Genomic DNA, 27,204 nt, shown 5'->3' on the forward strand with positions numbered 1-27,204 from the left:
GCAAAATTCCGTCTAAAAAAAACTAAACCTAAACCTCAAAAATAAAAATAAATAAAAACAACCACCAACAAGAGTCTTTTCTTGAAAGTCACCTCCTCTTTTTTTAGAATGAACTCAAAATGAATATTTTGTTGCAATCGAACCTCATGATCAGGTGTCTCATGATAAGTTGCGTGCGATATCTTGTCCCATGATATCTTCTGCCATGATCACTTACACCCAACCCGACTTGTTGATAAACTTATTTTGGATCTGAATTTATACACTCGAACAGCCATAATCATTGTGATTGTGACACCCACTTTTTTAAAGTCTCTACCATTCGTTGTTGTTATTTTTATGATATCTTAAGTTTGAAGGTAGGTAGGGTATACCGTATACCTACCTACTTTCGTTGGTAGGAGAGCCTGCACGTAGGTTGGTACCTATTACCTATCCCTTTATCACAAAAAAATAAAAAAAATTAACTATATAGTTGCGTTTCACTTTCGTAATAAACGTGGGTAAGATGAATGACAATGACTGAAGATAGGAACCTACCAACTTACCTACCTTCTTTCTTAATTCTTAAAGTACCTACCTAAAATTAAATTGAAATAGACTTAGGTATAGTAAAGGCAAACTTATTATAGTCCTCAAGTCGTTGGTATAAATAGGTTTAGTTAGCTATCTAAATATTATGTTAATTTCAACAGATGGTGAAATAAATAAAAACAAAACAAAATGTTTGTTAAAATGATCTATTTTTCATATTTCATTAAAATGTTTAGACAGACAACTAACAAGTGCCCGGGTAGCTCAGTTGGTAGAGCGTTGGACTTTTAATCCAACGGTCCAGGGTTCAAGTCCCTGCTCGGGCGGTACTTTTTTTTATTAATCAATTCAGGCCAAGTTGCTCCTGTCTAGAAGTTTCATTATTTTATTCACCCAATAGTGGAAAAATAAAAAAATTAATTAAAATCAATTGATTTTTAACATTCTAACTTTCCAACTGACAACCTCTCATGCCTACAAATAGTTTTTTTCAGATGAATGAAAAAAGTGTCCATTAGAAACAAACTAAAAAAAAATAATCCACAATCATTTCAACCAAATCTTAGTGATTTCTCTTAACCATTTTTCCTAAAAGTATGCAATATATTGCACAGCTTGAACTTTTATGTGCAGCAACCTTCTACAGTGAAGGCGACAAATAATGTTTTTTCTCTTCTCAGCATCCAAAACATACACACAGATCATCAATTTATTTATTGAAAATACGTTTTCGATTGTCAGTTTTAGATTATTTTATTCTACAAAACACACACACCCATAGATAATGTTTTTAGTTGAAGATAGTGAATAGAGGAAATAAAAGGAAAAAAAAAAAAAGAAAACACATTTTCTAAAGAAATAAAAATATCAATTTTCTTTCTGAATTCCGATACTAAGCTGGAACTGCAAAAAGAAGTGCGAAATCTGATATGAAGCACACATATAAACGAGAGTGTAATGAAAAATTAATAAAGAGATAAGAAATCAGCACGACTCAGCACATTTAGAATTATACAGGGTGTCCCAAAAGTAATGGATCAAACGAAATATGCTGATAGGCCAACTTAAGGGCTCTCAGAATTTGGTAACTTGTTCATCCCAAATCCTTACGGTTTTCGGTTTAATGCAGTTTTTAAGAAATTCTGAAAAATCCCGATTTTGCAACAGTATTTTGCTTCCTCCGCTCATAATTGGTTTTTGTTTTTTACAATTCTTTCACTAAAACATTGCCTAATAATAAGAAATAATTAATTAATCAAAATATTTTTTATTTCATACCCCATTTTGCTGCAAATTAATTAACAGTTCCATGTTTTATAAAAACTCAATTTCTTACTTTTATTTCAGAGCAACATCCCGAAAAAAAATTGTATGGTGTGACACGGGTTTATTATTTTAAAAACTTCCAGTGTTATTGCAGTTTTCAAAAATGTATAAAAATTTTCAAAGTTGAAATTAGAACGAAAGATATTACAATTTAAATGCAACAAAACAGGGCTTTTCAGAGAAAAATAACAAAGAAAAATAAACAAATTTTGTCGACTGTTGTTTGTTTATTTCTTTTTGAATAAAAGCCTCGATTTTTGTTTGTTTTTTGCTCTGAAAACCCCTGTTTTTTAGCACTCAAATTGTAATATCTTTCGTTCTAACTTCAATTTTGGAAACTTTTATACATTTTTGAAAACTGCAATAACAGGGCAAGTTTTTAAAATAATAAACCAGTGACACACCTTACAATTTTTTTTCGGGATGTTGCTCTGAAATAAAAGTAAGAAATTGAGTTTTTATAAAACATGGAACTGTTAATTAATTTGCAGCGAAATGGCGTATGAAATAAAAAATATTTTGATTAATTAATTAATTCTTATTATTAGGCAATGTTTTAGTGAAAGAATTGTAAAAAACAAAAACCAATTATGAGCGGAGGAAGCAAAATACTGTTGCAAAGTCGGGATTTTTCGAAATTTCACAAAAATTGCATTAAATTGAAAACCGTTAGGATTTGGGATGAACAAGTTACCAAATTCTGAGAGCCCTTAAGTTGGCCTATAAGCATATTTTGTTTGATCCATTACTTTTGGGACACCCTGTATTTTTCCTCTCTTATGTGTATTCTCTATGTGTTATCGAATATATCGATAAAAATGTGTCTAGCAAAAGGTGTTTGCATTCATATATAAATGGCAGTGGACTTAGTGTGTCCTTGCAGACACAGACACTACCACTACCTATCTGAACATGGATTATATTGGTATCGGAAAAGGAAAAATCTATCTTCCATTTATATTTTTTTATTTTATATTTTCCTTGGAAAAAAATCTTATTGGATATATTTGATGAAGACTAACAGTCTGCCCTGGAATGTGTGTGATTTTTGTTTGTTGTTGTTTGTCCTTTGTATAAGTTTATCCATTCATAAGGAGAAAACATATCACAGAGAGAGGGCGAGCGAACACGAAATGTGATTTTGTATATCCTCGCCCTCTAACAGTCATCATCATCATCATCTGTTGCGCGCTATACTCGTATACCTTTGTAAGAAGATCTTTTTAGGGGATATATTGATAAATTGAATCAGGGTAAAGAAATATATACGAAAATATGTCCCCAAGGGATGGTCTAATATAAACGTAGGGTTCACCACAAAAAATAAGAGAAAATATAACAAAAAAAAAATAATATGTTGGTTGGATAGAAATTTTTTTGTTTAGGGTGACCAAAGATATCATAATCAGATTACTTTTGCCTTTTATCTTATGAGAAGCTTTATTTTGGGTGATAGGTTTTTTTTCTTCTATGATTTTTTTAGAGGATTTCTTTTTTTTTTTTTCTTCACATGAAGCTAAGTCGGTTATAATCTTGGCAGAAAAAAGACCTTGAGGGTAATAAAGAGGGATCTTTGAAGTCCTTTTCTTATAAAGCTAGCTATATCTACGCAAACAAAAAATTTTAATATTTTTTTGCCAATACAGGGTGTCCCACAGTCACCGCCCCAAATGAAAACCATAGATTCCTGAGGTAATTTTAAGTCGAAAAACTTAAGAGGCAATTTTCTCGTTTTCGTCCCGTTTTCGAGTTACCACGGTTTTTATGATTTTTGCTCTCTTGTCCTTTAACTGGCATTATCTTTGCCAAACTACGTTTGATTAAAAAGATTTTTTTTACAACCAATCAAGAATTTATTACAGTTTAAGTTTGTCTCAAAACTTTTTTTTCTGCGGACAACTGTTTCTCCACAATTTTGCATCAAACACAATTTTCTTCGTTTTTTAAGTTGTTTTTTACACTTTCATATCATTTAAGACAAAAAAACACGTTAATGAGTATTAATTTTTTGTGCTTTTTATTAAAGCCCAGTTTATTTCCAAAAAAAAAATAAGTTTTATTTCATAAAAAAGGCTACTGAAAGTAGTTAAAAAAAAATAAACAAACTGAGTGAATTTAAAAAAAAAAACAAATTTTAAATAAAAAATTAATTTAAATGAATTAAAACTTTTTCTGAGCTTTATCTATTTGTTCTTTTCTTAACCACAATAGCTCAGAAAAAGTTTATAATTAAAAAAAAATAATTTTTAAATAAAAAATTAATTTAAATGAATTATAAACTTTTTCTGAGCTATTGTGGTTAAGAAAAGAACAAATAGATAAAGCTCAGAAAAAGTTTTAATTCATTTAAATTAATTTTTTATTTAAATTTTTTTTTTTTTAAATTCACTCAGTTTGTTTATTTTTTTTTAACTACTTTCAGTAGCCTTTTTTATGAAATAAAACTTATTTTTTTTATGGAAATAAACTGGGCTTTAATAAAAAGCACAAAAAATTAATACTCATTAACGTGTTTTTTTGTCTTAAATGATATGAAAGTGTAAAAAACAACTTAAAAAACGAAGAAAATTGTGTTTGATGCAAAATTGTGGAGAAACGGTTGTCCGCAGAAAAAAAAGTTTTGAGACAAACTTAAACTGTAATAAATTCTTGATTGGTTGTAAAAAAAATCTTTTCAATCAAACGTAGTTTGGCAAAGATAAGGCCAGTTAAAGGACAAGAGAGCAAAAATCATAAAAACCGTGGTAACTCGAAAACGGGACGAAAACGAGAAAATTACCTCTTAAGTTTTTCGTCTTAAAATGACCTCAGGAATCTATGGTTTTCATTTGGGGCGGTGACTGTGGGACACCCTGTATAATAATGTTAATAAGGAATGTTAAGGTATAGTGTAATTTAATCCAACTTTTCGTATGAAGAAAGGTGTTGATATTTTTGTTTAGATTTCAGAATTTATTTATTTCCGAAAATGGATACTTTTGAGTTGTTTCTATTCTTAGTTTTATTATAGTATATACAAATATTTGCCTTAACATGTTATTCTTAAGGTTGGCGTGTCAAAAATAATTTGGTCCTAGGAATCATATAAATGGAGTGGGTAAATCGTATCAATTCAGAGTTGAGTCTTGTCTTACATATAGTTTATATGACAAAAAAGAAGGAAAGAAATGAATCATTTTCAAGATACCGGGTGTAGGAGAGTTTTCAAAATAAAACTACTGATTCTCTGGTTTCAAGAAAAATTCCATCATATTCGCTGGCATAGGAAATCTTTTTATAAAATTTACTGTACTGGGTGTCTCAACGGTAATGGTTCAAACGAAATATGTTGATAGGTCAACTTAAAAGCTCTCAGAATTTGGCAACATGTTCATCCCAAATCATTACAAGTTTCGATAAAATGCAATTCTTGTGAAATTTCGAAAAATCCCTACTTTGCAACAGTGTTGCCAGAGCCACCTATTTATTGCCATACAGGCTCCCCGAAAATTTAACTTTCTCCTTAAAATTTTGATTACCGATTTATCAAAATTTGGCCCTTTAAATTTTGAACTTGTTGATTTAAGGCTCCTTTAAAATTAAAGCATTTACAGCAAAAATCCCCCTGAAGTTTGAACAAAAATATAGAATTTTTATTACATATTTCATTTTAATGTATGTATTACAAATTCAATTTTACGCCCTATTAGTATGAGATCCAAAAAGTATCAACAAAATGAAAAAAAAAAAAAATTGAGGCGTTATATTTAAAAGTGGTATAAGTCCATGTAAATAAAACGATTAAATTGACTTTCAAATTAATCACACTTGAACCGTATCTCTTTTCTAAATATAATATTGCATTCAATAGATGTGTGAGTTACTCCACTTTATATATTAACAAAAAAAAACCGTTAAATTGTGTGTGAATAAAACATTGACATTTTTTGAAAAGCATGGAAAATGCGACTTATATCACTTTCAAATATAACTACTAAATTAAAATTCTGGTAAGCAACAATTATGTGAAAGTTAAAAAAAATCATACCAAAAAATGGCATGCGCCAAGATTTTTCAAATTCGGCTCCTTGCCTCTAAAATATTCTGGCAACACTGCTTTGCAACACTATTTTGCTTTCTCTGAATCTGGTTAAATTTCGATAATTAATGTAAAACCGAAAAATATTACAATTTAATTTCAACAAGAAAAGGTTTTTCAGAGCAAAACAAAAAAAAAAACAAATACAAATTTCCCTCATTTCACTCCCTTAACCAGCAAACATTTTAATTCAGAATTGAATCACACCCAACTAACAAATTTGCTTCTATAAAGCCTTACAGGTGGTAATGTAGATCCTATAAAGCTTTATAGAAGGCATATTGTTTGTTGGGCATACCTACCTAAACTTTCGTCCGCTTTCATCAACATATTTTAAGAACTGATAATTCACTATCCCAACCAAACTTTTGTGGCGAGTCCAGGTTATCATCACCCTTGTAAAAGAAGACAAAAGGACGAAAAAATATCTATATAAAGACTCAAAAATTCACATTCATTCAGAAAAATAAATGAAAACTGAGTTTTGGGTATGAATTTTTAGTACATTCACAATTCATTCACTTATTTGGAATCATTTTTGGTGATGAAAGTCTGAACCTTCAAAAAATGTTTGTTGGGTAGTTTTTCAAATTGGTTTATTTCAATTTCCTTAAATGATTCTCTATCAGTGTGTGTGAGTGGCAAAAATATTCACCTTAAAACTTTGAAAGTTCTTTATCAAGGGTTTTACGCTCTATAATTACTGCTTAAGAATGGTGTTTCTATTCATGTGACGCGCAGTGTGTATCCTTAAAAAATTAAAACATTTCCTTACTGAAAACGATTTTATCCAAACATATGTCCACGAATCAGTGTACAAAAGCCTAAAGCATAGTGCTACAACTATGAAACCCTGTATAAGAGCCTGATTGTTTTCACCTTTAATTTTTTTTTATTTTTTATATGGGTCATGACTCCTACAACAACCCTAGAACGGATTTGGTGTAGTTTTTTTTTTTTTTGTGTGGGAGCGATCATAAAATGTTATAAGACTGGTTTTAATTGTTTGATCCATACAATTCAAAACAGCTTTTTTAAAAACAGGAGACTCTAGTTTTTGTCAAATGAAAGAATCCAACATTTTATTACAATAAACATCAAAAACTAAATTTTAGAACTTGGTTTTCTTTTATAACTCAGTTCTTTATGCACCAATTAACAATTTCACTTCTGTAAAACTTTACAGAAGCAACAGAATCAACTGTAAAGCGTTATAGAAGCAAAGCGGGCAGAGCTAATGCAAAGTAAGAACACCTGAGTTCTCTTCTTTTAACAGTTGTGTTCTTTTATTAAAACAATACGTTACTATTCAAAAATCTATAATTCTTAGCAATTGTGCATTTTGATGCATATTTTTAAATCAACAACCAAGATAAAGATGGTCTCTTTTTGAACTCTTACCCAGATTTTCGTTACTTTGGTTGATGTAGACAGATTCAATGTAGATTTCTGAAAAAGCACATACAACTTCATCCATTGAACACTTACTTCCTTAAAATGTACCTGTAAAGCAGGAAAGTAGACTGTAGACAACTTCCTATATCAGATTGCCTATAAAAATATTAGAATTGCACCCACTCAACTTGATTCTTTTCATTTCCCTACCTACGCCAAATCAATACAAAATCTCTGCGCATATGCCTGACTGAGAAGAAAATTTCTCACAGCAGCAGCAGCAGCAGCTGACTAGAAGCAAATTGAAAGTCAATCAATGACCACTACTGTAGGGCTAACAAGAAAAGTTATATCACCCCTAAAAGTATACTAAATTTAAATAATCTCAAACGCCATCTATCTTTGAAATAAATTATTAAAAATGATCACCGCATGATCATCATGAGACGAAAAAAAGCTCTTTTCCTATTTTTTTTTTCATTTTCTCCTCTCTTCGTTATAATTAATTTCGTTAACCGAACTAATTGAAACCACTGTTATCTCTGTCTCCCCCCTTCAGCATAATTAGCAAAAACAACAACAAAAACTCACACCGGCTAGCCTAAATACAAAAACAAAAACCAATGCGACAGAAGAAACAACAATAAGCAAAGCCAACAAAAGCAGACGACTAAATTCAATTGAAGCCATTTATAATACAAAAAAAAAAGAGAAGGGGTAACAGGAACAGCAACAACAACAGCAAAATACCGGTCATTGAAAAATTCCAACACAAAAAAGAAAAAAAAACCTACACGAAGAACGAAGAATCACTTCACCGCCGCATTGGTCTCACAGATTATTTTTATCGACATTACAAACAGCAACGTTCCGTTCGTCAGTTCTTTTTTTTTCTCGTCGAATTGTTCGTATTTTCTTGTGTAGAAGAATATTTTTCTCATATCCGCTTTGCCGCACCGTGTCGCTGCTGCCTTCTTGTCAAATTGACTGTTCTCTTATAAAGTACCACGTCGTTCATCTTTTTTTTTCTATAATATTCTCGTATTGCTCCTCGTGTATCTCTGTGTTTTTTCTAACAGCAAAGTAGAAGAAAAATTCAAATTTTCCATTCCCAATAAATAAAGTGATTTGGATAGTGTAAATTCTTCGTTAAGAAAGAATTTTCAATTCACAACTTAGTGCAAAGTGCAGAGAATTTCTGGTGATTTTGATAAGAGAAAAATTATTTAAAAAAACATAAAAATATGAGGGAAATCGTTCATCTACAAGCCGGTCAATGTGGCAACCAAATTGGATCAAAGGTTGGTGATTTGATATCAAAAAAATGCTCTTATCTTTGATTTTTAATCAAATAAATAAAACTGTGATAAATCAATTAAAATTTTCAACGAATATTATTTTTCTCTCGTAGGAAGAAGAAAAAAATGCCATTATGACCATTTTGTGTGTGTCACCCTTGCTTCGTTTAGTTTTCTTCTTTTGGTGATTTATTTTTTTCTCGTTTTTCCACCTCTTTCCTCCTCCTTGTCGTCTTTGGTACCCCTTCCTCTCAACCCACTCTCTCTCTCTCTCTCTCATTCTCAGTTAAAAAAAAAAAGGTGAAGCTTTCTCTATTTCGATTTCGTGTGTTTTTCCATATTCGAATTTTATATATTTTTGCTCTTTCTCGCTCGTTTTCGATGTTGTGTTTCGGTATTTTTTTTTTGTGTGTGCTGTTTTTTTAGTTCCCTGTTGCGCCGCTTTAAATTCCACGTGTTTTTCTACTGTGTGGTGTTTTATGTCCGAAAAAAAGAAGCTTCCCTATCGTCATCGTCGTCACGTAGTCGTTGAATGATTTTTCGTTAAAGAAGAACTTGGGGGTTTACTTAAGCATGGATTCTAAAGGGGGTAGAGTGGTTGGCTTTTGTGGGATGTTATTTTGGGGGAGGTGGCTGATTAGATTACGCAAGAGCGTTCGTCGTTTCTCGATTTTCTAGTCACTTGCTTTTTTGGGTCGTCTTTCGCTTACGTCGTGTTTAACCTCATTATTGAATTAAAAAATGCGATAAAACGTGAGATATACCAACACATTGTTGTATATGTGTGAGGGTTATTTTTTGTTGGTCCTACGTTGGGCGCCTGTTGTGTCATTCGATCAGCTGTTTATGGGATTATTGATCGTTTGAATTATATGTATACACTCTGATCTCATTGATTGGTTTTTATTAGTTGGTTTCAATTGCATCATGTTGCAAAGTAGGTAGAAATTTTGTATAGAATTTTGAATTATTGAAATAAAAAATTTCAAAAGAAAGGAAGCTTCATTGTTGTCATAATCTTTTGAATTGGAATTTCCTCTTTATTGTTTTTTTTTTTCTTCTGTACGCATCTGTTTTTGTGGTTGAGTGTCTGTTAGGTAGGTAGAGGAAGATATATCTATTAAACAAACTATTGAATGCCACAAAGAATGTATATGTACCCTACATACAAAGTAAGTAAGTATGTAGGCATGTTACAGTATTTTATATGTACATATGGGAAAAACCTAAAAAAGAAGAAGAGGAATTGGAATAATTATGTGCATGCCTTTTCCCTGCAAAATGTGTAAAATGCAATGTGAAAGAATAATAAGGAATAATGAAGAATTTTCCATTGATGGAAAAGTACTGTGGTACCTACTTTGACTTCAAAGTCAGTATAGGTACTTGGACAACTTGGATAAAAAAGAATCTTTGAAAGGTGGGTAGTTACCTACTCACTTGGGACTTGGGCTCTTTTTAACGAAAAGGGAATGACTATTACAAAAATGTTAACTGTGGGTTGGGACATTGGGAGTTTGATAAATATGCCTACCTACATACCTATGCAATATTAAAGTGGGATTGATTTTTGTTGGATTTATTTTTTGTAGACATGGTTTTTGAGATTGTTCCTTTCTTTATAATACACAGAAAACAAACTGTTTTCAATAACAAGTCATGATTGTTGCCTTTCACTATTTCACGATTACAAACAGATGCTACACCGAGCTTCTCCCGACACAGTAACAACTTTTGGAGAATTGGAACTTGGAAGATCTAATTTCCATACAAAATAGAGTTTTACCTATTAGTCCAGAGCGGGTCAGTAATCAAAAAGTTATCGATTTCCATGCATTTCTCAAACTTATACCTCATTTTCCGAAAAACTACAGTTTTTAACTTAAGAACTAGCGCAAATTTTTAAACGATTTAGTTAATGTAATAAATTTTCTAATTAAAAAATTAGTCTACTTTACTTAGTAAATTATTAATATGGCTTTAGCATTTTACTAATTCGTTACTAATTACTAATTTTGCGTCATTATTTTCTCATATAATGGAGATTAGGTGAAAAACTATAACACTGATGTGAAATTCACCTTTTGGCCGTCTTCTTGGGTTTAGTTTATGTTAATTCTATAATTTGCCATATTTTATGTTATACCAAATTTTTTCGTATTACCTATCAATGTTAAGATTTAAATTTTAACACAGTTAAAAATTATTAATTGTTTAAAGAAAATGTGTTAAACATTTGTGGTCTATTCCTATAAATAAAAATTTACGAATGAGTAGGATTTCATTTTACAAAATTTGTTTGGGCCAAATCTGCTGTACAAAATTAGGCATTAAAGTAGCAAACAAGTTAAGCTTAAAAAAAAATTGAAAGGATTAAATTAACTCAAATATCATTTTCAACTTAATGGCACAAAAAATAGTGTTTTTTAATTAGAAAAAGAAATTCCTAACATATTTGTATAGAACTTTAAGCTAAGCACAGGTTTTGTAAATTTTTTAGACCCGTTTAAGCATAAATCCTTATGTGACAGTTTACGCAGAGGAAAAAGTAGGGAACAAGAGTTTATGTTCAACATAAATTATTTAAGTTTTGATTCAACAAATGGCCCTTAGTGATATTTTGATAACAAATGTCCTAAATTTTCAAAATTACTTGAAAAATTAATAATTTTCAATTTTTCTAACTTTTTTCATATTGATAATATTATGAAAAATGTATAGGCAATTTCATTTGCTACACTTAGGGCCAGTTTGTTCACAATCGATTATCTGTTAATCAAGGATTATTCCATAGAAAAATCCTTGATTTAAAGATAATCAAGTGTGAACAAACCGGCCCTTAAAGTCCCACAATTTTTATTTAAGAAATCGAAAAATAGAAATCGAGATATGTATTAGAAATTCCAAGATGGTGATCATAAGATGATTTTCGCAAGTTCTAAGACTCAAAATTTTGGTCTAGGACCGTTTTGTAAAAAGGGACTAAAAATTGAAAAAAAATATGCAAAAAATTATTTTGCGTTAAATTTGAGTTTTATAAAATTTGTATACAAAGACAAAAGTGACCATCAGAACACTTCCATTTGTGTGGAACGTTTTTGGACTTTTCTTTCAAATCACTGCTCTTGTGCCTTCCACTCATGGCTTATGCGTCTTGCGTCATGGTCTTATGAACTGATTCTGATAATTTTTTGCTTGCTAATGGGATGATAAAACTGGAATCAATTCTGATCCGAAAAATACACATTTTCGAAAAAAAACTGAGATTTTTAAATTTAGGTAACCAACATATACAATGCGTCATTCAAATTGATACAATTGTTAGATCTATACAGTCGGATTGTAAGATCTCTCCATTCATTTTGAAGAGATCTCAATTTTGGGAACATTCGTCTGATGCTTTTTTTCGCGATAAATAACTAAAGTTTTTTGTCCACTTCCGCTCCCGTTTATTATACGATAAATAAAAGCTGTTAATGCATTGCATATAACTATTTATAAAATATCCAATCAGCAAAAGCCTAAACTGTGCTTAATTAAACTGGTTAAATTTTATTAATCTTAAATGTTAATTTATCAATAACTTTCGTTGATAAATTGTTCAACTTTTTTCAAAAAAAAAAAATGCATTGAAACGAGTAGGTAATTATTATTATTATATTGATGTTATATCTAGTTGCAGCTGCACGATCAAATTGATTAGTTTTTTTTAGATTTTTGCCCACGTAACGTAAACCGCTACATTTTTATTTGCGAACAACTTACTCATTCAGCTGGAGCCGGCATTTTTTGATCATTGCTCATTGCGCATTGTAATGAAGCATGACGATATGGCCGGTAAAGCTGCACAATGTTAACGTGTATTTCGTCGTCGTCGGTCGTACCCATTCATGGGTTGTGATTTGAATAAATTAATTATGACATCATATTTAAATGGAAATCATGCATGGGAGAACAGAACATCTAAATTAAAAAGAAATTAAAGAAATTTTTAAATGTATTAAATGTGAGGTCAATTTATAAGCCTTGAGAGTTTAGAAGTTTTTGCATTTTGGGAAAATTTTCTGAAGATTTTATAAATTTGTCCGAATGATTTGCACGAGAAAGAACAATAGATTAAAATCTCAGACCTTATTTTTGATCTATTTCACACCACCTTTTCTTTCTACCTTAAATAAGATACATGGACAGCTGAAATTGTTTCCAAAACATGTTATTTTTTTTAGGAATGAAATAAGATATTTTTCTCCTTTTTTTTTTCAATTCAATTTTTTTCCAACTCATTTTCTTTTCTGGAATTTATTTATCTAGGTACCTACTTAATTTTCTACCTTTTTTTGTTTTCTTTATTCTTATTCTTAAACAAAGGTCAAGTCATTATCATCTTAGAGATTAGGTAGGTAGTTTTTTTATACTTACACAAAACTATCCTTTGTATAGTTTGTGTAAAATTAAAATTAAGGTTAATGATATTCAAACACTCAACCAGCATTTCTCCAACCTCTAAATTCCAATTTATAACTGTAGCCATTCTTCAAAACGATTAAAGTGTATTTCTTTAACCTAATTACATTGGATCGCACAGCTATACGTTGAAGATCTCACACAACTAGTGTGACTGTGAAATATAACCAAAAAAGGCACTAGACACAAAAGTGTTGCTCATTTGAAGAGAAAGAAAGTTGGATTTTAAGCCTCACTTCCAGTCCCCAGACGGAGACAAAAAAAAATTGTTAAAGTTATAAAATGAGTTCAAAGATCTTAGATCTACAAGCTGTCAAAGCTTTATACCTTCTATTTCTCTATCATGGTGATACAAACCTTGTGTGTGAATCAGGTTGTCCAAATAGCAGGTTAGCAGTTGTAGATGATTAAAATATTTTTTTGTAAAACTTGTTCTACCAAACAAGAAGATGTAGGTAACTTCAAAGAAGAATTTTGTGGTGAGGAATTTAGATTGTAGAGTGTGTTTGAATTTGTGGTTAGATTCTTATAAAACTGTGAGTAACTATTTTTGGAAGGTCATTAGCTTAATTCATTCTAATGCTTAGTTTCAAGACATACATAGATAGTAAGAAAAACTTCATTTGCTAAAGCGCTTTAAGATTCAAAAATTTTACTAAAAGTAGAAACTAAGTAGTTAGCTTTTTTAAACTTTCAAAGTTATTTTGTTTGTGAAGATTCTCTTTTTAATAAATCAAACATGTTTTTTTTTATTTTTAAGTAAATATAGAGATAAGTGCCTAGCCTATGAGCACTTAAGCGGGTTCTTGTAAGTAACTTACCCGCTTTAGTGCCTAACAAAACGGGACATTTAAGGTGAGGTACTTATCCGGGTTTTACTGTACATCTTAATAAAATACATGCCATGAATTTGGAAATAGCCAATAAGTTTTTTTCTTTTATAAGGTAAGGGAGAATTTATGCCCTTATGCCACTATCATTTTTTGATAAGAGCGTATTTAAAGGGGCACGAAGTTTACATACAATTTTCAATTTTAAATTTCAATCACAGTGAGCCTTACCCAAAAATATTAAATGGGGAGGCAAAAATTGTGACAAAATTGTCAATATTATAAGAAAGCTAAGGGTGCTATTGCGATATCTGCTTTCAATCACTCTGCTCTTCCACTGAACAGAGAACAGTTGCGATTGCTCTTCAATGTAGCTGCTCATTGCTCACCTGCTCAGTCCTCAGCATAACAAAAATCGAACTCAATAGAATTTTCATCTTCTTTTTACTTGCGATATAGGTACTATAGGGCAAGTTTAGGATTCGTAAAAAAAATCGAACTTGAGATAACAATTTTACATGACATTACGATGATGGAGAATGCCCAAAAAGTGGGTCCGGCAATTCTGTCTGTCTGTCTGTCTGTCTGTCTGTCTGTCTGTCTGTGTGTCTGTCTCTATCTGGAGCTGCAGCCTAAACGGGTGAAGTGATTTTCTTCAAACTTGGTAGTTAGCAGTTTTTGGTGATTCCCTAGAGGGGAAATTGAAATTTTTTTTAAATTTTTTAAATAATTTAAATGAAAATTTTTATACAAAAGTGTGTAAGTAAAGATAATATTACAATTTTAGAAAATTTTCAAAAAACGCATTTTTGGTTTTTTAAAAAATATTTCAAAATTTTTTTTTGAAAAATCAATTTTTTGAAAACGGATCAATGAAAAATTTTAAAATTTAGTTTTTATGTGTAAATTAATTATTTCTTCAAAATGGCATACCAACTTTTTTTTTTGAAAAATGTTAAAACATTTTTATATATAAAAAATTATTTTTTTAAAAAACGGCTCCTACAATTTTCAAAATTTTTTTTCTAAAAATACCTTTTTATACGAGAAATAAAATGGCATATTTGTTTTTTTTTTTTTTAAGATATTTTAAAACGGAGTTTTATTAATTATAAAAACAGATTTAATTTTTTTATACTACTTATGAAATTTCTTCAAAATATCAAATTTTAAATTTCTTGAATAAAAAGCTTTAACATTATAGTTACTTTAAGCATAAGAGCAAGAACGTGCGACCCCAGTCGTGCAATTTATTTTTTTAAACAATGATGAACATGAAGCGATCAAGTGAACAGAGAGAAAAGTTATAACTTATAAACAAAAATGCTATTTGTTTATGTAACTTCACTGCTCTTCCTCAAAAAATGTTATCGGTTCTTGAAGATTTTACTGTTTTTTATGACCATTCTGTTCTTCAATTAGAAATACCTACATATGATTGTTTCCAGTGCAGGCATTCATGGAATTATTTCTTATTAAACAAAATTGAAAATGATCACTTTCATTTTATTTGTTTTGCATTGTATAATTTAAAGAGTAATTTTCGGTTTTAAATGCTATCTAAAGAGTGATTAAATAACACCTGTTAATATCTGCTCTTTTTATATGCTGCTCATTGTTCTTTAAATATCGCTCTTTAGCACACTCTTAATCTTGAGTACAGAAATTAACGAGACCCAGAAAAGGGCATGCCGATTAGAGAGAACTCTTCTTGGACTTTTGTAACGATAAAATCTATCGAGTAGGAAATTTATAACGTAAGGTCTTTTATTAGAATCCAACAGATTATCGAGTTAATCTTCAAGAGGGTCGTTGGATATAGGTTTTTCTTGCCAGTTCGGGTACCAGAATTTTCTCCAGGATGTATGCTGAGGCATTAGAATTTCCATTAGGTTCCCACAGACTACCTACTCCTTCGAGTTCTTCCGACTTTTTGTTGGAAATGCGTTGGTAGAAAAACTGGTGGGACCTCGGTTTATTATTTGAATGTGATATAAAGTTTTTCCAGGAATTTCGAGTCTTTTATTAAAGTTTTTAAATAACTCCAACTGACAAAATATGTACAAAAAACTTTCAAATATGTAAATAGGCCAGTTAACATAGTCGCAAAAACTGGTACAGTAGATGACGGATATAAGAAAGTCTCATATAAGAAAAACACGCATATAAGACAGACATTTCAAAACACCATGCACATTCTCATAAAATTGTGTGTTAAATTTACCTCATATAAGAAAAACGTTTATAAGAAAAACACTGATATAAGAAACCTATTCTGATATAAAATCTCATTCACTACATAGAAATTTAAACGTCTATAAGAAAGTCTCCAGTATATAAACATGCAAATGATGCAAAGTGTAACTTCCACAAACTTTTTAAATCCAGCTTCATTGAGCTGCCAAAAAATTGACAAACTGAGGATGAGCAAGAAAGAAAAAAACGCCCACACATTGTTTGTGTTCGTTTGTTGTGGTTCAAAAATGTCATCTAAAAAAAAAATACATTTTCTATAAAAACGAAATAAATATGCTATGACTTATAATAGAAATTTTATTTCTTATATGCAATTTGTATTTACATAAGAAAATTTCTTTCTTATATATATTTTATTTTTTATTAGAAATTTTCTTTCTTATATACACTTTTTTTCTATAAGAAAACACGGATATAAGAAAGGAATTCTCTGGTTTTTTTGGACTTTCTTATATCCGTCATCTACTGTATTGTATTGCTGGTTTGCAGCTTCGAGATCGATTTCAGTTTTTGAATTATTTATTCCAAATGGTGTGTTTAAATAAAAATGAGGAAAAAATGTTCTATTATTTGAGTAAAACGGCAGATCTGTACTTTGAATGATCTTGAAATACAGAACTTCCAAAGTTGATAGGTATACATACATATTTTCGAAGCAGTGTTGCCAGAGAATTTTAGAGGCATGGAGCCGAATTTTAAAAGTCTTGGAGCCAAAAATCGCCAATTTAAAAAATTGTTCATAAAAACTCATAATAATGTATTTTGTACCATTTTTTTTTTAAATTTTTTCATCATTTTTTTTTTCCAACTTCAAATTAACTTAGATATACATATGATAAAATAAACAAAAACTTAAAAAAAAAAATTAAAAAGGAATTAATACTCTGTATTAAATTTATCAGACTTCAAGTTAGATTCTTTAATTTTTATTTTAGTAATAAATAACAAAACAAATATACATTGTAAAAAAGTTTAAACAAAATATGAGGCGTTCAGAATAATATGGGTCAAGTCCATTTAAAATTAGTGCATTATTCTGAACTTTGAGAAGCTTTTTCTCAGAAACTAAAGGAAATTTTTAAATAAATGTTTCACAGATCGATAGCTCTATACCTCCAAAGTCTTTCTTTTATTTTATTTGACATAAAACGAAACCCTTAATTTTTAAGACCTTAAAACATCCAACCTAAAGAGAAGTGACTTGACCCATTATAATTCTGAACGCCTCATATATGAATGAAAATGAAAGTATAGGTAAGTACATTCAAAATTGCGCTTTTCAGCAAGACGTGAGATTCTACTTTGAAGAAGTTTAGTTCTACTTCGAAGACTTTTAAGGCGTGATCATAATAATCAAGTTCTTTTATTATAAAAGTTTTTAATTTTGAAGGAGCCAAAAATCGCCAAATTGAAAACTTAAGGAGTCAAATTTTGATAAATCGGAAATCAGAATTTGAAGGAGCCGGAGAAAACTTGAAGGAACCGGTTTGGCTATAAATAGCCGGTCCTGGCAACACTGTTTCGAAGTAATAAAATCAAAATTGCATTTTATTCGTCAACTCTTGTAGTCTGGTTTAGTTGATTATTTTTGCTTAAATGCTTCTCCCACGAGGGAAATTAATGAATAATATTGTGAAGAAGTCATTTAATTTTAAGTCAGCTACAATCATTCTCTTTTATTTTATGTATATCGCGTATAAACAAAATGTACAACATTGGTCCTAAAACACTACCTTGTGGTATCTCAGCTAATATTTCTATAAAGTCGGAATTATCATTTCCGTGCCCAAAGCCGGAAATTTTGATCTCTTATTATTGTATTGGAATCTGAATGCGGGTCTTGTCTAAAGTTGAAAATTTCTCTCAAAGACTCGATACCATAGGAAGAAGCGAAATTTTGTTGTATGAATTTCGCCTTGCCTTATTTCACTTCATGTTCATAATTGTGTTCTTTTTTTTTTTGTTCATTTATTTTAAAATATGTCTTTTTCATTCGTTTTTCTGTCTTGGCTCATACACATATTTAGAAAATGTGTTTAATTTTTTTTTAACTGGATATTGCACCGATACCTAGTAAACAGTTACATTAAATTTTTTTTTTTTATTCTTCAAATAAAACACCGACTTTAAAAAAGTCTCCATGGATCCGTCCTCATTGTCCATTAAAACCTCTTTATAATGCACACAAAAAAATAAAAGTGCTGACACAGTTCGTCTAAGTTCATTTCGACAAAAGTAATCCCAGATGGTTTGTCGTTTTGTTTGATATACCTATCGTTTTCATCAGATAAAACAAAAAACAAAAAAAAACTAAAAAAGATACACATCAAGGTTCTATTAGATGTGTGTAAAACTGACACATCATCATCATCGTCTCATGTGACAACTCAAATAGAAACAACAACAACAACAACAAAAAAAACACATATAAAACCTGTATTTATCATCAGCGTCACTCGTTAGTTGCTGATCCGATTCCAGCAAGTCCATGAATAGTTGAGTTAATTGCCTTTAAAATTATTTTATTTATATGGAAGAGCGAGCATTAGCCTGCTTTATGTAGATACCTTCTATAGCTGTGAATGTATAAGTTTAGGTTCAATACCGTGACTCTGACTATACAGCACAAAAATGTGCTACCAGATAATAATGATATAGTTGAAGTTACCTACAAAAGTGCACATACCTTCATGACATGAATTTTCATATATAGTTTTATTAACAATAGTGATAGAGCATTTAATAAACCTAAATGACGTCAACGATATATTTATAAATATGATATTATTAATTTTTATTATAATATTTCGTTCATAATAATAATTATTATTATTGTTTGGGTGTTTGAAAGTTATGAAAGCTGATGTCAGTTTACTGATATTTGGAACAATTAGTTTTAAATATTATTATTTTTTTTTTGTTCAGCAGCAAAATATTATTAAAATAAAATAAAAGGAAGTCAAATTATTCTAAATAGTTTTGCTATCGAAATAAAAGTTTGTTTTTAAAAATTAATGGAGCACGAACATGGCGTTAAATTGGTTGAAAAATAAAAAGATATATAGTAATTGGGAGGGATTTATATTATGATGAATCATAAACTCAAATCCATGTCAGAATTATAGAGTTGTTTTGGAGTACATATATGTTGCTATTTTAGGAAATAAAACTTTTTGAGTTATTGTTTTCTAAAATCAATTGTTAGTTTTTTGGAACCAAAGAGGTATTATTGCTTGTTAACATTTTTGTTATCATTGGTACAGGTAGGTAACCAAGTATTCTAAAATAAGTTGATTGTAATTAAAAATAGATTCTTTTATCATTAAGGAAGACAAAAACAGAAAAAAAAATCTTTTCAATTTAAAAGGCGGCAAGAATAAGGTTTTGTTTTTTGTAACAGGTATGAAAATTGTTAAAATAACAACAACTACTGATTACAAAAAAGGTTTTGTTTGTTTAACATCTTCAAATAGATTCAACACTTTGAAAAACTAGAAATAACAAATGAAAGAAAAACAAAACACAAAACCACAGACCCAATACGGTTGAATAGACATTTGATTGTACCTATACTAAAAATATCTTCAAAGGGTATTTTATTGCTGCTGTAAAAGAATAAAGGCAGCTTTATGTGTCTTGTTTTAAAACAGGGTACCTAACTAATTTTTCATAAAAAAAAAAAAAACAATTTGGCTTCTCACGGAAAATTTAAATTTTACATTTAAATACTTGCCAAAAAACCTTCTAAAAGCTTACCTACTAATAAAATTCCTTAAAATTAAATTTATAATAATTATTCTCTTAAAAATATTTACATAAAAAGCTTTGAAATAATAGCTTCTTTTATCATAAGAGAAGGTACTTGCAACGCAGACGTGTATTTTATTTTTCTACTACAGGAACAAAAATATTTCAACCTCATTATTTCCATTAGAATGTAAACGCACTTAATGAATTTAACTCGAACCGATTTCTTTTCTCAGTCTGAATACCATAAAAATACCTCTGCTATGCTCAATCACTCAATCAATAGAAATTTTTATTTCCTGGAAGTTGGTCATTTAACAGGTTTCTACTTGGTTTTAGCGACACCTTTATTGATTGATTGCGTGATGCTTAACATTATTTAAATACCTTATATCAATTCTTTATTTCCTCTCCATTAGACTTTTTTTTTATTTCACTTTTTTTGTTAAGCATATTGACTTTTGTGGTTTATATATGTAAATATTTATTCATAAACTTTTAAACATTTTTTTAAATACGTTAAACAAAAAATCTTAATTTATCAAAGCAAGTTCTTCTTTGAAATATTTTTTTTCTTTACTTTTTAAATCAAACATTTTTATGAAAAAGGACACAATCTAAAAAGAATGCACGTTCTCCATATGCCTTTTTATTGAATTTATTCAGGCAGTTATGCAGTTTGTATTACATATAGCATAAAACCACTTAAGAAATTAAATTTAATCAATATTTTAATTTTTTGTTTTATGCAAAAATGCAATGCCATTCTCTATCAAGGGCAAAATCCCCAGACAAGAAGATGTTAAGTCACTTGAAAAATTAAATTGAACAAGACTTGAAAAAAAAAATCCATACCATAACGGCAAAATTTATACAAAAAGTTAAAAAAAATAATAATAATAATATGTATTACTAAAAAAAGATAAAAATAACCAAAAAAAAAATGAAAAACACCAAAGAAAAATTAATGTAAATGCGATATGGAGAAGATATCATGAAAATATATTGCAAATGGGGTCAGGCCATGAAGAAAGCAATTTCCATATTTATGGCACGCGATTTTTTTTTTTGTAAACTTTTTTCGCCCCACTTCCTCCAAAAACTCCACCATCATATATGTATTTAAACTTATCGTATGGTAAAATTGTTATACCCCTAAAAGGTTGACTTTTTTAATGCTGCCTCTATTTTTAATGTGCATTGAAGAAAAGAAAAAAAGAAACAGTCAAGAAACGCAAAGTCCTAAAACCCCCAAAGACCCTCTGTCTCTATATTTTTTTTTTTTTCGAAACAGGAACAGTATGCGAGGACTATAATGCATATATGCAGTGTCGAAAGCCCAGGGACGGTTATTTATGTGTTGATTGGATTACAAGAAGGCGCTTTAATTTATTAAGAGTTTAGGGAAAACTAAGTTTTTTACTATCACACTTTGCTCACCAAAAAGTATTTTTTGAAAGCGTTAGAAGAATGGAACACGTTAAATGTAACGTAAGTCGGAAAACCGCCAAAGCCGCCCAGCTGGCCCAAGGCCCTTTATCGATAAGCTCAGTCATCGAGAATTTGTTCTTAAAGCGGCAAGAGAGCCTTAGTTGGAGTTTAAGGAATTGTCTAATAGTTTTCGCCTAGCCTAGTTTTTTATTTAGTAAGCCCGGCCCTGTGTTTGCATATGCATCCCTGTATGCAGCGTCACATTATTAAGGGTTTTTTTTTTTTCCTGAAGTAAAGATAAGTTACTGTTTTTTTTTTATTTTGTGTGTTGGTTGATATATAGGGACTGGCTGGAGAATTGGGAAATTAAAAATGATGATGCCTTCAAGGAGGAGGATTTCTGAATTTTATTATACTTCCACGCGGCCGCCTCTTCCCCCATGTCGTCTGTGTAATCATTTTACTTTCTTTTTCTTTCATTTTTGGTATTTTTTGTTGGTAAAAGGATATGAACGATATAACGATGCAAAAATTCAATTGTTGTATGATGCACAAACAGTGTTAGTGAAGCGCCCAGGACGATATGACGAAGACGACGCGGTGGCGGCGGAGTTTCAAGTTTCAATGACGAGGAAAGGGGTGTTGTATATGAATCGAACCCCACTTTAAACCAACATACATATATATCCATTTAGCTAGCACACAAATACCGGCAGTGTTCATATTGCCGCCTTTGATGCGCCACACAGATAGTAGACCCAATATGGTGCACACAATATGGGCACAGGAAAGTGATTTAAGGAAAATTGTTTTCTTTTTTCGTTTTTCCTTTTTTTTTAAGTAAATAATGCCCTGATAGCTGATGAAATTTCCGTTTCCTATATTTTCTCTTTTTTAAGAAAAGCGCGATGGTAAAATTGATTTCTTTTTACACAAGAAGATAATAGGCATATGGTATGGGAATATTTGATTTTTTATTTAATGCCTCATCATAGGTTAAATCAACACAAATTTTGTGTTTCGATAATGTATTTTATTTGTGAGGAGGGTAAACAACACAATAAGATTATTTTGTATCATTTAAAAGGCACCGTACGTCGTAGTCGTCCCCGTCGTCGTCATCGTCATCGTAACCTTAATGTGTTTTGATTAACTTTTGAAACTTGTATCTAATCGACTGGAAATGCATTCAATCAAAATGAGAACATTTAGCCTCTAAGGCATAAAGTTGATGGTTTTAAGTTAAATGTAAAAGCTTGTTATGTGTGTTATTGATGCATAGAAAAGCTAGAGGCTTAAAAAGATTTAAACTTTTTTTAATTTTCTAAATGATTTTTCAAAGAAAAAGAACCATTCTTTTTTAACTTTGACAAGCCTACATAACTACAAAAACTAATATTTTCGTTTATTAAGATCTTAGAAGTTAACAAGAAAGGCACTTACAAACTAGTGAAGACGATTTTCAATAGAAAAAAACCTTTCACTAACCTATTTAAAGGCTGTTTTCAGCTTAAATTCCACAATGTAGATTAGTTCTAAGAATTCCAATTAAATGGGTTTATTGAATTCCTCGCTTGTCATGTTTCTGTTAAAAGTGACATTAGTATTTAAAATTCATCTATGATGCGGCGGCGGCGATCATTAATGATTGACAATCCCGACATGTATTTTCTTTATGCATATATAATTTATTAGTAACATTCTTTAGATATTTCCTTGTAAAATACAATAAATTTTCTTCAACATGTGGGTATATCATTCTTTCTTCTCACTCATATACCTACGATATTCCATCAAATTCATTGGAATTGACATTGTATGTCGTGAAATGAGTGGTATACATCGACATCGATCATAAACATGATCGAAACGTGCAAAAAAAGTACGCATCTGAGTCGGGTTGACTTGCAGTTTTCTATGTAATAAGATTTTCAATAAATTTTTAGTTTTAGTTTTGAACTCTGAACGCTCTGAACTTCTCTAACGAAACCCAACAGATGTGCTTTTAACGAATTTCTAACAAATTTCCAAAAAAAAATATAATGAAAGCGGAATGCCCAAAAATTTTCCCCAAAGTAATTATATTTGAACACATAATTTTACCGATTTTGACTTCGCATATTAATTTTCGCATAATTAAATTAAATTATAAATATTTCTTACCATTGTAATTTAATAATATTTCAAGTTTTTAATTTAAAACCTTATTGCTAAAAAATTTGACTCCAAAATAGTGAAACATTTTTGAAAATTGGTAAGCAGTGTGTCAAAAATGTTATTTATAGTAATTCAGTAGTTACTAAACGTAAAATAAAATACAAATAATAAATTCAATATAGCATTTTTTGGCATTTGAAAAAATAATCTAATTTACAGAATTTTTTTTCAACAGCGTCATTCCAAATTTTGTTCTTGTAACATCTGAAACTATTTTGTGAGTCTTGTTTCTTGTTTTAAAAAGAAACAGTGTAAGCTTTTTTTCTATTCTTCCAACACTAATTAAGACCATATCGTTGCTCTGCAGCCAAAATGCACTAAGTGAAAAAACATAGTTTTGAGTAAATCGATTTTTAAGATTATTTCTCTTGTGAAAATTCAATGTTAACTGTTATTTGTCAGATAATCACTTTAAATACAAACTCAACATTTTGACATTAGTTTCCAAAAACTTTTTTGGTTTTTGAAAAACCATAATGATAATTATGTGAACAAAAGTAGAAAAAGCCATGACTTAGTGCCTTTTACCTGTAATGATTTGCAATTATTTGTTCGTAATCAATACTTTTCTGACATATGTATGAAGTTAAAGGAAACAACATTATAGCACAAAAGTAAAGACTAAATCTCAATTATACCTAGTTAAATCAGAAATTTTACAACGCAGAAGAATAAAAAACAAGTAACTAACAAAAGAAGGCTTTAAAAATGGAAGCAATTTAAAATGATCTCTTTCACTTAATACATCTAGTTCTGGAAGGAAATCTTTTGTCTAACATTGTGATGGTAATGATGAAAAACAAGAATGATAAACTTCAGGAATAACACCTTTCTTACAAAGCTCTTAAAAACGTTCAAGCTTCGAAAATTGTGGTCAAATTCATATTAAGTTTGAAGTATTTCCGGTTTATTTTTTTCGTATCGAAAACATTTAATTTGAAGCCAGTTAAGAACGAGAATTCTAATTCATTTTTAAAAGGTTATTAAGATTCATATAGAAAATTCAAGTCGTCTTTACTCGCTGATAAACTTACAATTTGTATTAATCTGTTTACATTTGACCGCTTTTTTCTTACATTTACCTCACAAGATACTTTGTAAGTCATTTTTCAAATTTAAAAATGTTGTTTTGAAGACAGGAAAAATGCACTTAGTCTCATTAATGCTTTCTCTTGCTATAAACTAGTACTGATTTAATTTTTCTTGCGTTACAGGTAAAAAGCACTAAGTCAACTTAGTGCGTTGTGCCTGTATTAAAGTTGTTTTTTCTGACTTCGTGCAAAAATATACCTCAAATAATTCATAAAGTACGCCAAATATTTCTTAGTGTGGTATTTTACTAGATCGATATCATCATTCTGAACCGTTTTGCATTTAAATCTAAAAACCCTTAAAATATGACTTAGTGCGTTTTGGCAGCATACCAACGATATATTCTCTAATTTTCTAAAATCAAAATAAATAACGATAAAGAAATATATGAATTTTTTAAAAGCAGGGGTCGAATTACCGCATACGTTCGTTAACGAATGGTTGCTATGTGTCCCTATCGTTTTCTAATAATTAAATAGAGACAGAAATAGTAAAAACGTTAACGTATGATCGTAATCGTATGCCGTAATTCGACCCCAGGTTGATGATATTTAATTTAATTTTTTAAAAAACAAAAAAAAGATTTTTCTAACAATTTTACTGTTCAATCAAATGATTTTAGCTTAATGAAGCGCACATTGTTCGAAGTTTTGAAGAAGCCGTTGAAGTTTTTAAAACAAGAAAAATTGCATTTTCGTTTGAACAAATTTACATTTTGTGTAAATGAAATAAAATAAAAAAAAAAAACTAAGCGCCTTTAATCACTAGGCACTTGCCCCCTGCTGTGAATTTTTTTTCCAATCAGTTTCTAGAACAAAATAAAATAATAATTAAAAACAACCACAATTGGTTTTCATGCCATCCCCCGCAAAGTTTTTTAATTAATTTCACTGTAATAAATTATATTATACAAAAATAAATAAAATTTTTGCAATATTTGGTTTATTTTCAAACAAATAAAAAAAAAAACACTAGATATAATTAACTTAATCTATTTTGATAATAAATTAATTAATATATTTTTTATTTTTTTTTTTTAATTTCAGGTAAATTGACTTCTGTTTGGCTTATGGTATAATACTTACCACAACACTGTCTAAATAAAACCACATTTTCACATGGAATGGATTTTATACTCTTTAAACAATTAAAATGATATTATTATATTCCAATTGCATCATAAGGCAAAATATATTTAATATTTTTTTTTTTTTATAAAAGTAAAATAACTCCATAATTACAAATACATACTTTAGGTTTAATTTTGTTTAAAAACAAAAACAAAAAAAAAACATTTATTTAATAAATCACTTGTCATCCATATTGTGATATCTATACAAAAATTGAAAAGTTATACAGTTGAATAACGAAAACAAAAATAATGCAACAAAAAAAACTGCAAACAAGACCAATGCTTGCGGTGCATAAAAAGATCGAAACGAACTCAAAACGTCCGTCCGTCTGTGTCCCCAGCAGAATACGCAATTACCATAGTTAATTTAAATTCTTTGATATGAAACTAATTAAAATTTCCCATTGAATGCTCTTGTAAAACTCAACAAATGTATGCGTATTTTTATTTATTAGTTCAATACGTGATTAAATTTTCATATAAAAATTGTTTTTATTTTTTTTTGTCTTATCAACAAAAAAATTGAAACAAAAAAAAATATAACAAATTATGTATTCAGCATTAAAATTGAAAATATTTAAAACAAAAAAAAATTAAATCTATTTTAGATACATAAATAACATCTACAGTATTTACCTACATGAAATGGGCTGAGGGGGCGTATGAGTTATTATGGGAGGCATTTTGCACACAATTTTTTGAATTAAATCTATACAAAATAAAAAAAAAAAACATGGAAAAATGCGTTTTATAAATTTAAAATGCATTCATTAAGAATTAGCTACATGCGTGAGAGTATGTTTGAATGTTGGTATTTTTAGCATGTAGCTAATTAGATTATTTTGTTTTCAATTCTTGTCAGTCGAATAGGCTTTATGTAATTATCTAAAATATTATCTAATTTTAATCAATTGTTTTTCGTGTTATTTTATCAAATGCATTTTATTTTTTTTTGCTATCTTTATTTTTAATTATATTTGAAATTAGCTTTTATTGAAATTTTATTTTTTTTTTGTTTTGTAGAGCCTATTTCATTTTAATTCAAAAATTAAATTATTCATTTAAAAGAAAAATTAAATCACAATATTATATAATAAATTTTGTTATCAAATATTTATATGCACGTTTTCACATCAATCTATTAAATAATTCTATACAAATTGCATTGCGTTAAGTTTTTAATAATTCTAATTTTATTTATTTATTCAAATTATATCTAAATGCTACTTAAATGTTAACAAGAAAAACAATTGAAATAAACGCCCGATTAACTCATTCAAAACTTAAGTCAACTTATAAACGTTATGCATATTTATGTATGAATAGATGTATGCCTTTTGCCTTTCATGAACTGTTCGTTTACGTTCAATGAAGTAGTACATTAACCCCTTGATGTAAATAATT

The 27,204-nt window shown here is 29.5% G+C and overlaps 1 protein-coding gene and 1 non-coding gene across 2 annotated transcripts in view; both read left to right on the forward strand.

The window, feature by feature from the left end:
- Positions 1–787: 787 nt before the first annotated feature.
- Positions 788–860, forward strand: Trnak-uuu (transfer RNA lysine (anticodon UUU)). Its single transcript has one exon. It is a non-coding gene; the product is annotated as a tRNA-Lys (tRNA).
- A 7,173-nt stretch (positions 861–8,033) lies between these two features.
- Positions 8,034–27,204, forward strand: part of LOC129916976 (tubulin beta chain) — a 77,513-nt gene continuing 58,342 nt past the window's right edge. Inside the window, exon 1 of the mRNA XM_055997262.1 lies at positions 8,034–8,634. Within this exon, the coding sequence (XP_055853237.1) occupies positions 8,578–8,634 (57 nt within the window). The 5' untranslated portion in view covers positions 8,034–8,577. The remainder of the gene's footprint in view (positions 8,635–27,204) is intronic.

This window comes from Episyrphus balteatus, chromosome 3 (assembly GCF_945859705.1).
Source record: "Episyrphus balteatus chromosome 3, idEpiBalt1.1, whole genome shotgun sequence".
Lineage (NCBI taxonomy): Eukaryota > Metazoa > Arthropoda > Insecta > Diptera > Syrphidae > Episyrphus > Episyrphus balteatus.